This window comes from Mercenaria mercenaria, chromosome 7 (assembly GCF_021730395.1).
Source record: "Mercenaria mercenaria strain notata chromosome 7, MADL_Memer_1, whole genome shotgun sequence".
NCBI classification, from domain to species: Eukaryota; Metazoa; Mollusca; class Bivalvia; order Venerida; family Veneridae; genus Mercenaria; species Mercenaria mercenaria.
Genome location: NC_069367.1, coordinates 9,711,704 through 9,728,317, shown reverse-complemented (window position 1 = coordinate 9,728,317; position 16,614 = coordinate 9,711,704). Strand labels below are relative to the sequence as shown.

General features: G+C 33.4%; 1 protein-coding gene across 1 annotated transcript in view; it reads right to left on the bottom strand.

Moving 5' to 3' along the window:
• The window catches only part of LOC128558198 (uncharacterized), a 32,507-nt gene extending 27,767 nt beyond the window's left edge, over window positions 1-4,740 (bottom strand). Inside the window, exon 1 of the mRNA XM_053547030.1 lies at window positions 4,443-4,740. Within this exon, the coding sequence (XP_053403005.1) occupies window positions 4,443-4,608 (166 nt within the window). The 5' untranslated portion in view covers window positions 4,609-4,740. The remainder of the gene's footprint in view (window positions 1-4,442) is intronic.
• Window positions 4,741-16,614: the final 11,874 nt, after the last annotated feature.

The window sequence follows — 16,614 nt, the reverse complement described above, 5'->3', positions numbered from 1 at the left end:
GAAGAGGTGTCCTACACGATAAACCAACCTAAAATCGCCGTCTTATCTGCTGCTTATCAGCGATTATGTAATAGTCGCTAATTGATGGGCAATTTTGCACAACAGGGGTCCCCGTGGACCATGAAGATTTGTAGAGTAGGAATTAATTTTCCTTTATGGAATGTAGAATAATAATATAGTTATAAAAATGTCTTTGTTTTCATAAAAGATTTCTGCCAATATCATGATAATGAAAAAGGTCATATACCGGTGAAAGTGATTATTGTATTTGATAAATATATACTTGTTCTTTTTCTTTTTTTTTCAATTTGAATAATAAGTTTCGTAAAGTGTACCTTTTTTCATCTTCTACTGAAATGCACGCACGGGTAAATAAATCAAATTATCACCACAGTTAATATGACCATCATTCATTAATTTGTAATTTATACTTTAACGTTCACGCAGTGATCAGTGAACGTAAAGAAGCCATGGTTGTATGTAATATTTTAGGCACATACATAACAAAATTTTCGCGAAATGTTTCAATTATTGAACAGTTTATTGTAATATCGTCAAAAATTATACCGGCACACAGCTTGTAAAGCAATTAAATAGAATTAATTCTAATTGCCTTTTTAATTTAATGCGGACTTTTTAAGACCAATTTATTTTCCAATTACAGATGTGACTTAAAGTTTGCCAATTCAAAAAAGTTTTACATTTAATCATAATAAATAAATAAATAAATAAAATGCTCGAACAGATATGCAACACATTGATAAGCATTGCCTTGTGTCGTCGTACCGTCAAGTAAATATTTGTGAAAAGCGTGCTCAAGATTGCGATTACTTCATTTTCAAATTAAAATGGAAGCAATTTGTCATAATTCAATTTTAAAATAAAAATTACCCAGACAATGTTCAGACAATGGAGAATACTTCACGAGGTTATAAAATAATGTCATTTTGATAGAAAATGTTTTTATAGCCTTTTAAAACCTGACATAACCGACCTTTTCAAAATTTCTATATAGAAATACATAGAAACCATAGTCATCAACTTCAAACAAAAATGGAAGCAAAATGTTTTTGTATCACATCGATAAAAAATATATTGAAATAAAGGGCAAAAAATGAAGATTACTTCACGAGGTTATAAAATTTTGTTAAATAACGATAAAATTACGTTTTTAATGTTTGAAATATATTTTCCTATACAAATCTATAGTAAAACTGTTTATCGATAAACGTTATCGGGTCCGCGATCCGTGTATATTCAAGGGAGACTACTTTTGCCGAAACTACTGGTCAGTGTATTGGAACGTTTGCTTGACATAATGAACAGGTAGTACAGAGCTTCGCAGCTATAATTTGAGCAAGTCCTGGAATCAAAAAGTCGAGTATCATATCTGTTTTTTATTTAGTTGTATGAGTAATAATTATTGGTATTGTTGTAATTAATATTTAAAGTAATGTATGTTTCAATCCCTTTTAAATTGTAGCTTAATGATTTTACTACGGAATAAAGCACTTAACTAAAAAGAGTTTTTACAGATACATTGTATGTCATTAAGATATCAATATACCACTGGCGTTTCCCAAGAAAATAGTACAGACTCTGTAAGTATGTACATATGCATTTATACGTGTATAATGAACTTATTCTGATACTGATACCGAAAAGTGACTCCTCGCAACCTGCAACCTCTCATATCAAAATTTAAAGTATATTTCTGTCATATTATGTACATAGGTGTTATAATGTGTCCTCTTGTGTAGTTCTGAAACATACGTTACCGAAATTAGATTAAGGTAGTTACTAGACTTAATGGTTGAAACACAGTTACATACCAAGGTAATCTAAATGTAACAGCTGAAATACACCAGTTTTTGAACGAACTAGTTTCTTTGTATTTGTTAGTAGTTTTGAAAATAGAATATTGAATTTTAGTAAGAACGCAGAACTGACAATAATGATACGACATCCATGATATGAACAAGGAGTATTATCTATGTTTTCGTTAAGGGAATGTAATATGAATTCGTAGTTCAGTAATTCCGTCCCACATTTTAAGTGATATTTGAAAATCATCATGGTCAAAGAAACACAACTTCTTTAAAAAAACATGTTTTATCAAAAGTGTCATTTGTTTCACTACAGGTACCCATGCTGTACTGTATATGTATGATGCTCAATAAGTTCAAAATGTGTTTATTTACTTCAGGAATTACATCAGCAACTTTGAACACATAATGCATATAAACCGATAATTTCAATGATGAATACAATCTTACCTTCCGTGAATATCAAAACAACGCATTAAAATATAAAATCCTCTGTCTTGAAACCACTTGAAACTGTCTTGAAAAAGTTCATCGAAACCCCAAAACTATAATTATAGCTTTAATATTACTTAATATAGCTTTAATATTACTTAATGTTCTGTGTAATCTTGGTAACGTATGTTTCATACTATATGATTCATTTCATCTTTGTAATGCTGTAAAAACAGACAGAGTAGGTGCTTTGCAATGCCAATAAGCATGATTTATGTATTAGCCTAGAATAATTATATACGAAATATAAAATTGAATAGGTGACCTTTAAAACCTAGGTAGGAGAGGAGGTCTAGTGGATAGGGTACCGGCCGCTCAATCCAGTGATTGTGGGTTCGAGCCCCACTGGGGTCACGACCATGACCTCTCACCAGTATTGGTTTTTCCAGGAAGCGGACTCAAGAGTGGTTTCAAAAAGCTTGCAGCTTTCATTACAATCGAGCTATAACAAATTAGTATAAACTAAAGCCTAGGTAACGTACATTTGATTCTTAGATACCCTCACGTTCTGTATTTATTTTGAATAAAAGACAAAAATATTCAGACTGCGTACAAACTATAACCAAGTCTACTGTTAATTATAAATATGCTATCTTTTGAAGCAGAAGCCAAAAAAAAAATGCTATTAAATCTATGCTATCTTTACAGTGATGCTAAAAGAGGCACTGTTGTTTTACTGTAGTTTGTCGACATCCTATAATTGAGAATAACTACAGGGTTAAGTCCAACAAAATTATAACGATCATGTGTGCATGTTCAGTAAACATAATTTATTTCAATTAAAAGCATACAATTGCAATTACTGGAGTATTTTCAATGTTGCTAACTCTTCAAGGTGGAAAATTTGAGTGGCGGCTGTTACGTATGTTACATTTTAAAGTATCTTTATCAAATAAAGGTCAAAATTATACATGTAAGCTTACTTTGACATCTAAAATAAAAGAAAACTATTGGTACCCAAAACCTTTCTGAATGAAACACAAATAGGCTTGATTTATTGAGAAACAGCATGTGATTTATATGTATTACATTTGCATGCACGTTGTCTATAACCTAAACTTGCAATATTTTATATTTTGTCATGGAAATATATAAAATTGTGAATCTTAACACAATTATTTGATGATGTCTTATTAAAAAATATAGTAATTTTGATAATTTTACGAGCTATTTAAAATGGCAAAATGTAGCTCGGGTGGGTGGGGTATATTGACCCCTAAATTGTGGTAGAAATCGTCAAAATTTGGAAAACATTGTTACAGTGAACCTTAAATTGATTTTAAACAGTTACATAAGCAGAACTCTAATATCTGAAGGTCAGTATTGAAACAATCTGTTAAGAATTCGTATGTAGCCAACAATACTTTCAAAGAGAGCGAATTCCGCATTTTTCATACACAAGGTTTACTAAAATGAGTATAATTTTTATTTGACATACGGTAGAAAGCGACATCCTTAAACAAACCCGGAATGAATGTATTAATGGCTGAAGTGGATGAACCTTTGCCTAATTTCTGGGTTACGAAATCGAAAAACTATAGGACTTACAGAAACTGGCCCATAGACCAATTCAGTGTATGCGTAAAATTGATCTTACATCGTATCGGAAAAAAAGTTTACTGAAAGGGCGGAGTTACCTGTAAAGACAATTAAGGTCCAAAAATAGCTTCAGCATCGCGTTCTATCGATTTTAAAAAAGGCGAAAGGGCAATTTGATCCGCAAACAGTAGTAACATCCCGAAAATACATGTGTTTATTCAACTTAAACCTCTAGTCGTGAGCTTAGAAATATGATTCTTGTGCTCTTACTTTATATAAGTTATTGAATATGTTAGTGGTCTGATACCGTGGACTGACCACATTTTTTTATAGGGAATGCTTGTTTGTATATCTGTGCTGTTATACATCCCCGCAATAATTCCTCCACCCCGCTTCATTAGTACAAACTTCAATATTCATTTTGATGAAGGATTAAGTTTAAAAAAATATCTTGTTGGATGATAAATACCATTTCCATTGTAATTAGTTTGAACTGAGCATGTGAATATTTTAGCTACAATGCAGAGAAAACATAGAATTACAATAAACTATATAATTTCTCGAATGCCAGAAGGTGTATCTTACCAAAAAGTATAACCCAAGCCCAGCCTCTGTCCACGGGAAGTCCGTGCTGTTCTTTAGTTTCTGCCTCCACATCTATCTGCTTATCATCCACTTTATCGGTGTAATGCTTCTCGGATAATTCCCTGTTGTGTTCGCTTTTGAGGTGCACGGTACTTCCATTTGCCATTTTGTGTAAAAATCGTTTGATTTTATTTGATCTTTTGTTTCTATGATTTACTGTTTATCATATGTTTCTATTGCATCAAAGTTTAATTCTAATCTTATATTCTGTATAAAATTAACATATTTAAATGCACAAGTGCATTTAATCACCTCACCAAAAACACGCACATACATTTATCACTTATCAGATCGCTGGTATAAATGTAGTTCGCTATATTTATCATTATGCAATATACAATGTACATTTATGTCTGTATAAATTTATATTGAGAAACAATTACTAATCAGAGTTTAACTTTAGCTTTCTTTAATGTGGTAAACAAACAAAAAGGGTTAACGGACCTTACTGGTTTTCATTTAAAGTTTGACAGATTTTGATATCGTTCGTGTTATCATATGTGATGATGATAAAATCTATGAAAAGATCCTTTGGAAGCATAGAAAGTAACCAATCAACCAAATAACAGACTCGATTTGACTGAGTCTGTTCACGAGAGGTAATGAAATGTGCAACACCATAAAATCTATGAAAAGATCCTTTGGAAGCATAGAAAGCAACCAATCAACCAAATAACAGACTCGATTTGACTGAGTCTGTTCATGAGAGGTAATGAAATGTGCAACACCATGTATATAGCTGGAACGTGTGTATCATGCGGCAAGCGTGACTTTCTGCTCGAAGAATGGAAGTGTTGAAAAAGAGGAACTGTGTCACATGAAGTGCGAATGGGTATTTTGGATCATTATCAAGCGAAGATAAAATTATTATACACAGCTAATATAGATCTACCACTGTAGTGTTGTGAAATAGGTTGCACACCAAGACCATATTTTAAGAACGATAAGTGATACAATACAAATGTATTTAATATCCTCTTATAAAACTATAACGAATGACATTAAGACCAGTAAAGAATGTTTTGATGACCTCAAATAAAGCAAACAATCAGTGTTACGCTGTTGATGCGATGGGATAAACTGTACATATGTTACACAAACTATATTTCCATATTCTACATTATCTAAATGATTGAAACATTAAAGGTATTTGATTATTTTCTCTTTATGCATAATTATGGTTTCTTTTATAACCCGTGTATCTGACTCATTTTGCACCAAAAATGGTATTTTGTACTGTCAAGGCATCCTGCATTTGTATAAATTATGTTTGCCTAACAGAGACTTCACAGACAGTGGGTGACGATTTGAAATTCAGCGGCATAGGGACACTGCTGAAGAAAAAGTGCGAGATTGATTTGAAAGTTTTAAAAGCTGTGTGGTGTAATTTTGATTGCAATATATTATACTGATGAATTCAGTATATGAACAGTTAACTATACATATAACATAACATAACATATTCTTTATTCAACATAATTATTAACTATACTGTATAAGTAGGCGTAAGAGCAGGGAGGTGGGGGAGGGGAGCACCATCTTCTGAGTATATATAAATTTCCTTCTTATTTAGAAGACCATACTTACAATTTTATCCTTAAAGCTCACTAGAATTCAGCATTTGGCTTTTGAAATATCCAAAATCATATACAGCACCACTTACTACAAGGACCTTGCACCCTAAAAAGATTTCTGCTCAAAGTACCTTTTTTCCAAGACTTGTTGACATTAAAGAATGAGAAGTATAAAAGGCAATAACGGTTTGAACGAATACATCTTTAATTCAATAGAGGTAGGAAAAAAAACAAAGTTGTTCATCAGTTTGTAATAACATCTAATTCGTGTAAGTGTGCACTTAATTTTTATATGATATGAATTGCAGCATGAGCTAGCTGCTAGGTATTTTTATCTGTTGGTAGAAATACGCCAAATGCAGCGATCTGCAGAGAAATCGGATGGAACCCAGTAGCAAGTTTATGTTGGAAAACTATAATATTATATTGGTCTAAAGTTGTTAATGTGGATGAGGCATGGTTAAACAGTATAGTGTTTAGATGGACAAATAAAAAAACATCAATAAAAGTAAAAAATTGAATTTCAGTGTGTGTCAAAGATGGAAAAATATAATTGTAATAAGTTTTGTGACATTAATGCTTTTGCTCATAAAAGTGTTATTTCAAATGCAAACTTACCTAATATTTTAATGATTTGTAGAACAACGGCATTGGTATGTAAATCATGATGCTGCTCTTAGCGTTGCAGGAGGGGGTGGGGGTGGGGGTAAGCTTAGATTGTCTTGTACATTTAAACAGAATTTTGAAATAGCAAAAGTACTGCAAGTATTGTAAGACTGTTTTAAATATATCATATCATTGCTAAGTTTAGAAGTGGTACAGCTCGAACACATATAGAAACTGGTAGATGCAACGACCTGCCTGTTAGTGACAGAGTTTGTTTTAATTGTTCCATCTCAGCTGGGGATGAACTTCATTTTTTATTCGTACAACTCAACATGCATTTACTAAAATCCGCCATACTTCTATATCTTACTGCATTTCGTGCAGTACCTCAAACTGATTTTTTTTTGCGTTTAACTTAATCGCCCTTTTCCTGACTTTAAATTGAAATTCAAGGAAAGATAAGTAATTATTTTATTTTCAGACAATTTTGCATTTTACTGTGTCTTCCTTCCTCTAAAAACAAAATAAACTCGATCTTCAACTATCTCATTAAACTATTATTTATTCCTTCCCTCCAATCTAGTTTCGCAGTGGCTCAAGTATTTATTTTTGATATTTTCGCTATTTTACTACATCTGCTTGCTTCCCTCACCTTTTTTAAAAGTTTAACTTACATCAATTAAATCATATGAATATACTGAAATCCCGTATAGTTTAATATTTTCATTTACTAGTATTTCTTGTCAAAAGATTTGTTACGTTGCAATAGATATGCATCAGAAGATCTTCTTATATTAAACGTTTATGTATGATCCCGCAAGATCTGTAATAAGATTTTGTACAAATCATTTAAAATAACGTAGTAAGTTATAATGTGTTAAAACACGGTTGTGATGTAATCCTTTGTTAGTTTTGTCTATTATATAGGTTATTGTACCGACACCGTTCTATACACACGATTATTTTACTATACCTGCCCATTATCAACCTGTAACTGTCCATTCTTAAAATAATGGATACTTTAAGAATGGACAGGTACAGGTTAATAATGGACAGGTATAGAAACAACCCTGTGCGTTGAGAGGTGTGAATACATGAACCTAAGAAATTCGAAAGTTTCGAAATACAGACTGCAACGTTTTACAGAACTTGTAACTGCAATAAAAACCTGAAGAGGAACGTATGAATTTAAGCCAAATCGCCCCACAAATTATCAGTCAAATGAAAATCAAACAATGTGCCAAAAGTAATAACAGAATGTTAGTTTAAATCTTCAACCGTTAGAAAGTAATAAAGCCCTCTTTGTGTAATCCTAAATCGCAATAGAAAAGTATCGCAGATATACTAGTATGGCATTTTCAGTCAAAAAGTAGATGAAAATAGGCAACGTAATGTAAAGACAAAAGCCGTCGGAGTACAGCAACGCTCGACTATTCAACAGCTTTGTCAATTGAATGAATATTTAAGTCGAAAAGGAGGTATAATTTTGTAAAATTGCAAAAAGGGTTATTGAACCTGTACAGTGCATATCAGCTCATGACAATGGACGAATGTGCAAGTTTCAATCCATTCACATTAGTGGGTACTGAGATACCAGCTTGCATACAAAAAATTAACCGACAATTGTTTAGTCGAAAAAATGGCACACTTTTGTAAAAATGCAAAGTAGAGTTATGGAACATGGGCACTGCATGTCAGATCATCACAAGTGTGTGACGTTTCAATCCATTTCCATTAGTAGATACTGAAATACCAGCTTACATATAAAACCTTAAATAAAAATTATGCAAAATAGAGTTATGAAACCTGTGCAGTGTAAGTCAATTTATCAAAGTGAATAAGTGTGTGAAGTTTCAATCTGTTTACCACAAGTGGCTACTGAGATACCAGCTTATATACAAAAACTTAACCAAATCGGGACGCCGACGCGGACGTCGACGCATGGATGAAATAAAAAAAGTGGAAAACCACAGGTCGCCTAATATATAACACGACATAACCGGAAATGTTGCAGGCTCGGTTTGATTGAGCCTGTTTATGGACGGTAGTGGAATTAATTTAGAGACATCCACAGATGTATTCATACGACGGTGCACATGGAACCTTCAATGATGCACAGAGTGCAAATCCATGAAAAGTGGCGAATAGTCCACAGATAAAATAATGGCTGTGCCCTAAACGAGAAAACAGTGGGCAGAATCAAACAAACTGGAGTCCAATAGCTCCACCTGTTCTTTGAATAGTCGAACATAATTTTCCTTTCTTTTTCAAATGCTACAGACCTTTCTTTTATCATTCAGTGTTCGTGTAAAATTGGTTAAATTTGTGCCATAACTGACATTTGTTGCAGTCCTACCCAGCAATTTCACTTTTCTACTATAAAGAAAAAAAAAACAACGTCAATTTCCCTAAAGTTTTACTGCACATTTCGGTACTACCAGAAAATTTGGCCGTAATGATCTTAATTGAACTTGAATACAATTGCCTTGCAATAACGATGCTATTTATTGTAACAACAAAATATTTTCTTCTAATAAAATTGAAAGAAATCTCGTAATTACGAGATATGAACGATTGTTTTCTAATAACGATATAAAATACATATACATACATTTTAGAATGTCTTCACCTGGACCCGTCATTTATTGAATCACTTATTTAATATATAAAACTGCAAACTTAGCACGAACAAAACATGGGCAACTATCAATACATACATCATAAGGCCAAGTTTAATTTTACTTTTGTAAAAGTACTTCAAATCATTCATAAATATGACAAAACGAGATATGTTCGAAACTTTCCTAAGCATCAGCACAGAGTATCATTAGTGTTTAAAAAGCTTTTAATTGCAATAAATATTTATATGCAGCCTAATTTAAACTCCATTTGACTTGGTATTTTTATTTAGCACAGAGACACAAATCTATGATTTGTCTTCGCCTCAAAGAGGACAATATTAGAGACATTATATAATATCACGACAATCTTGATTTTTTCGTGAGGACCGTGTTTTAAGCCAGAGAAAAGCCTCAAACTATCCATTATGTGAAAGAATGGACAATCTCGGCGCGTTGCGCCTCGATTTGTCCATTCTTTCACATAATGGACAGTTTTCGGCTTTTCTCCTTTACATAGGCTTGCGAGACCGAGTGGTCAGACGACTTCGAATTATTTGGCCTCTCGGCCATTTGCTTGAAATTTTGGTAAGATTCTCCCATGCAAGAAAGCCGTCCAGTCGGCTTACACTAGGTCGTTTGCTCTACCCAGCTGCCCATCCGTATAAAGACTAATATTTAGAGGGGCACATAGGGCCTTTCGTCAACACGAAAAACTTAAAAGTCGCCTTTTAATCTCTAATTGTCTTGGACTGACGTAAAAGCCTTCGTTAATGTAACTAAGTGGGCTCTAAAACGCTTATACATTCACACATAATAAATAATACGTGTGCACATAATAGCTAATACATGAACACGTAATAAATGATACATACGTACGCCAGTAATGAATATTGCATAGACAGTCCTGATCGTTAAGCATTACTTCAAGAACTTTTCGCAGAAGTTAAGTATTCCCTACACATGTTTTTGTGCGTATCACTCATTTCGTCCGCACATAATACTTATTACTTGGGAATAAATTAGTAAGGAATTGTAAACATACATATTAGCTTTTATTACATGCACAATTACACATTCAATTTAATTACAGTGGAACTTGCGACGTCAATATTTTTCCATACTGACGTTCCATTTTCATATCAGGTGCGTGACGTCATTTGTGAAGTTAGTTTTATACATGTCGTCACGTTTAAAGTTCTTTGACGACGATATTTTCAGTTTTACTTAGCCTAAAACACAGATCTCTGTCATTTATATAATGATTACAAGTGTAGCATGTGAAAGTTATAAAAAGATTATTAGATTTGCATCGAGAAATACCGAGGACCAGAACGTGATGTGGTTGCAAACGTAGAAAAGTCTACTTTAATTAAGAGAACGAAATTGTTTCAAACTTTCAAAAATGGAGGGTATTTGCTTAAATGATCGCAAATACGATTATTTTTCATCAGATGAATGGCTTTTTATTTTGAACTCTACGGGTATGTGCATGCATCAGTTCGATGTCAACGCCACGCAAGGTTTAGCATTTCAGTGTCGTAGATTTCAAATTTTTGACGTTATTGAAGGTATAAAATGGTCATTTGCATGTTTAGATATTTGAACGTGCTTGTTTCTTGCCAATGTATTTTTAATTATCATGATCAAACTAAAACATAAACCCTTAAATAAGACAAAACAACTATAATTATGCAGAATGTCATAACAGTTTGGTTCTGCATGTTTCACAAATGATTTTGTAATTTTCCGAATAGGACTATATCATGCTCTTTTTTGCTGCAAACTTGTGTGTCAAGCAATTTCGGACGCATACTTTGGAAATGGTGTACAACTCTCGACACATGTCCAATGTGTTACGTGTACATTTTTGCAGTATTACACGGCCCTTTGATGTTTTGAAATAAAAAAAGTTTTGATAGAAAACTTGAAAATTTGAGTGCAATGTGCGACTTACAATTGAATGCACCCGCTTTAAGACAATATCAATAATTTATATTATTTCATAATTCTCATAATTTCATAAATCACAATAATTTAAAAATAATTTAAATTACCTTCTTATGATAGGTCGATTCTTGAAGACGAATTACCATCACGCCAAGATATAAAAAAAAATGTCCTAAAAATTTAGAAAACGAAAAGCAAAAAATTCCAATAAACGACCCAACGAAGAGGTGCCGGATATTCTTTCGACTACGCAATCGTAGACGGACACGCTACCTGAGCCGCCAAAATGCAGACTATATTTTTGGGGTTTCCATTAACACTACTGTTTTACTGGCGGGCTACCGGAGACGACTAATACGTACCAGAAAAAAGGGGGGGGGGGGGTGCTCATTTCCATGGTACATAATGCAGTATTTGGGTAAAAATCGTATTTTTTCGCAATTGCAAATAGAAGGACTTGCTTGAAATATACTCTGTTTTTACACTGCGATATTTTTTTTATGTAAAACGGTTGCTACACTATGGTAGTTATGTCCATTGTATGTTACTGGTATAATTACACTGCGGCACAACTTATGATTTCTTGTTTGCTGCAGTAGTCTACTATGGTATGTAAATACAGATAAAACATGTACAGTTAATGTTATTTATTAAAAGACACTGTGGCAGTACATGCTTTTTTGTGCAGTACTGCAATGAAATTCATTCTTCCTGCAAACGTCTACTACAGTATAGTTAATGGTATTTATTAAAGAGAAGCTTTAAAATATTCGTGTCAGCACATCCCGTTTCTGGGTAGATTTGGTATGTTCAAACTTATATTAGAGGGAATAAAATAAGGGATACACGTACTAGAGACTACTTGAAAGAAATAAAAAAGGATTTATAATTAATAAGATATTTCAGAATCAGCAAGAGAAATGTCAAAACAAACAGAAAAGTCAAAGAAACAGCATATAACACCATTATGTCCGATATCGAAATCGCACTTTCCAAACCTCTCTTATAATGTTCTATAAAATAAAAAATTAAAATATTTGAAACTCATCATACCCATAAGGAATCTAATATATTTGCCGTAAGGAATCTAATATATTTGATTTCGCAATGTCACACCCAGTATGCAAACTCTTTATTCCAATAACCATACTTCCTTTGAAAAATACCGTTTCACAAACAAGAAGACCACATTTGCCCTGATCTCCTGGGTATTATATTACGACATGAAAATATGAAGCCACTGTCACGGGTGCTCCTATTTTTTCGGCGAATGCCGTTATAAGAACGAATTCATGACCTTGACCGACCCATGCCACGTGACTTCAGTTTGCAAATCAAACTACTTGATAACGCATTACAGATAATTTATCAAAATGAAAGATTTATGCAACACTCTGCCTGACTGGACGAGAGTGTCAATTTGTTTCACTCTGCTGATTGTGCTACGCTGAGTGAAATGTAGACAAAGCGTTTATCCTAAACGACGCTGTTCACAGTTTTAAAGCTAACTTTGGGCTCAGTATATTTAGCAAGAATATTAATATATCTCAAAATGATAAGTAAGTTTAATATTTTTAGGTTATTAGCTTTGTATCGGGAAATATGCACGAGTTCTTCAGTGGAAATATTGCGCGATTTTAGGAGCGCAATATTCTTCCGCTGAAGAACGAGTGCATATTTCCCGATGCAAAGATAATAACCTTTTTACTACATACGCATCTACAGGTGTGAATATTATGTAAATAGCATAAATATGTTTAATAGCTTTAATAGGATTGACAATACTGAACTAAATAAAAAAAATAGTGCAACAACACTCACTGAATTACGTCACGCACCCGATATGAAATTCAGGCGTCAGTGTATGGAAAAATATTGACGTTTCCGGTACCAGTGTAACTTAACAGGGAATAGAAACGAGTATGTAATAAATGATAAAAACCTGTTCAAATACCAACATATATCAAATTAAAGAAAGAGCTGAATACGGTCTGCGTATCACATGAATAAGGGTGTGATAAGAGTCTTCTATGTAGAGAAGTGCTTTTTAAAAGATTTTCCTTGTTACAATTGTCGTCTGTATATGAAAAGGTTTCTTGCTTTTGTGACTTATTCAGATTGCATATTAAAATGAGTACTTGTTTGCTTTGATATATTTGTTATAAATTATTTAACTGATTTATTATATATGAATATTTTCTTTAGTATGGTATGCAAATATTGAACTCAGTTGAAATCTGTTTTATTATGTATATGCTATATAACGACTGAATCTCATTACATGAAATGAAGGTACGCTGCATACAGTTTATCTGCGTGATTTGACTACGGTCAAACTTTGTTTATGAAACAGAAATTTTGAAATAATTACAGTTGTTTGTGTCCCTTGACCTTCTAGAGCTAAAACTAGAAATGCCTTTAGACAGCGTCTCATGAACAGCTAGATGGATCTTTGTCATACTTGGTCTGGAGCATCATTATAAGGTCCTCTTCCAAATTTATTTATATAGGAACTTGGGCCCTATTAGGGACCACTATAGCTAAAAGTAGATATGCCTTTCTTCGCATTAACCACTAAAATGTAATGGATTTTTATCAAACTTGGTGTGTAACAATATCGTAAGGTCTCCTGCTATTTTGTTACAAATGAGGATAGGGACTAATTTAGCTAAAAATATAAACACTTTTAATGACCTCTTCTCATGAACCGCTTGATGTGTAATTATTCGTCTAAGGATAAACGAAACAAAATTGCAACCCTACGAAACCTTTGTGAAAAATTAAAAGAGAACCATTTAAATTGTTAAAGTGCGATGTTTAGTTTTGCAGTTTGAAAAATGTTAGATGAAAGATGAATGTTAAATGAAAATTTCATAAACTTCTTTCCTTATTACAATTCGCCGACCATCTTTTTTAAAGATATTTCTTGGGCACATACACTTTGCACCGATACTAAGACTTTTGAAATGACACATTGAATTTGGGAGCAGCAGTAGGCTAAATATAATGACAAAATGGACATTTCTTATACATAATTATATACACGGATGCATAGAAAATAGCGGCTTTATCCCGAATTCGGTACACGTGATTTGTCTTTGCAATTAACACCGGGATGGTACTAGAAGACCAACGGCTTACTAACATTACGATATAACAAAATTGAACCCCATCCCAGGGTCTTCTCTCTGTCATATTTCATTTATCTTTGGTTGAATTGTATACAACGAAGTGCGTAATACCATTTTAAGGAAAAATAGTAGGAAATAGCATGGTTTTAAGTTTTGAAGGGGTGAAATCCTAATAAAGACTCTGCAAGACTACTCAAGGAGATTCACTTCACCAAAGGACAGCTCTAGTCATTAGTCTTTCAGCAAGGGTGACCAATATTTAGTAATACATAAACTCCACCGGGAGTCCATCCATTAGCATCACAGAGCACAAAGTCATTTCTCAAAGACAGATCCCAAAGTGTTGTTCTTGAGGGCTGACCCTCATGCACTTTACCTGTTCTCTCTGCAGTTCTTCATGGTTCAGCAGTATGCCCCTGTCTCTTCCTGATTTACCTTAACCGTTTACCGGCTCTATTAAAAAAAGCAGTAGATCATTTGCATATAAAATGTACAACCATTGTGTCTTATGCGGAAGTCCTAACTTAAACAAATTCAGCAAAATGATCTCCATTCCCTAGAAGCATAGGAAAAGGACTGGTCAATGAAGTTTAACCCTGAAACATATGGGGGTACTAGAGACTACTTGAAAAAAAAAGAAATAAAGGGTATTCACAATTACACAGTTCTTTCATAACATAATTATCAAATTAATAGATTGAACAAAATACACAGGGCTTCACTTTAGATAAAGATCTCAGTTGGTCAAAGCACACAATTATCATAACTGCAAAGTGAAGAACTCGCACAGAATCAGGAAGAGAAATGACAAAACAACAAACAGAAAAAAGTCAAAGAAACATCATATAACACCATTATGTCCGATCTTAACCTGATTTCAGCACTACCATCTAACATTCTTCACATAAAATTCAACGAGTATATCTAACAGCAGACCGATACGAATGCAAAAACTATAATCAAATAAGCAGTATCACCTTAAAGAACTTTACTGGCAATCCCTTGAAAATCGCAGTTTCCAACCCCCTTCCCCCACCTCTCTCTCTCTCTCTCTCTCTCTCTCTCTCTCTCTCTCTCCCATATTTCTCGGTACAATCTAATAACCTGCAATTACTTGCTAACTTTTAGTTGCTTATTTGCTTCCTGTGCTTCAAATGGATCTTTTACAAACCGTATTATAATAAAGATTCGCACACAAATTATTTAAACCAGCTCTGTGCCACCGTACTTGTTGCTTTCATTTTTATCATGATATTAATGGAAAAACGAGATCAAAATAAACTACTAAACACTAAATTTTCAATCATATTTAGACTTGCTGGTATGTTTAACTCAAATATAAGTAATATGTTCAGCCGCAATTCTTCGATGATTGTCAATAACGCTTGCATGTGTCTTCATTTAGAGTTTGCAACATCATCGATTAGAGTTAGGAACATGATATTAGATAAAGATTGAGTCGGGTTTTGATGAAGCGGTTGCAGTAATATATTTCTGAGACAGTGCATTTAATTTATCATTGACTATCTATCACTATTGTTTTTTAAAACGTGTAATATGATTACTTTTCCTCTGGAAAATAGCAAAATATTTATATTTACTCAAACACAGACAAACCTTTTTAAAATCCAAATGTTTTAATCAATTTATGCGATTACATATAGAGTCTAAATACATGTTAATGCATTTAACACAAGTAAATGTAATCAAAGTAAATATCATATATGAAAATTATATCAACCGTGCATACTGAGCGATACCATAACCAGCGGTCGTTTAGATGTTATCACATCATATCGTTGAGAATGGCTTACGTTGGAACATACCTCTCCCTATGTGGTATGGATGCGTTCTAGGTTTCTAAAGTTTATTTTCATAGATTATACATTTTTAATGTCATTTAAAAGTTCAATCTATTTTGACTGACACAAATTTGTTTTCTTAAGTTTTAAGTCGCATTGACACAATAAGCGTCTTTTCATCTTTTCATGGTGGAAAAGACCCCATATGCCGCTCGAAGCATTATATAATGCACAGGTGGGCACCGAGATAAATCACTGACCTTCCATAAAGCAGCTAGTTGGCTTCCTCACTCAAAGAAATTCTACACCCCAAGCGAATTGTCGAACTAACAGCGACGAAGGAGAAGTGATTCGAAGTCGGAGTCACTTGGCCATGGATGCCTGTAGAATATATAAGTCCATATAAGCATGTGCCAGGAACGTTACTTGTC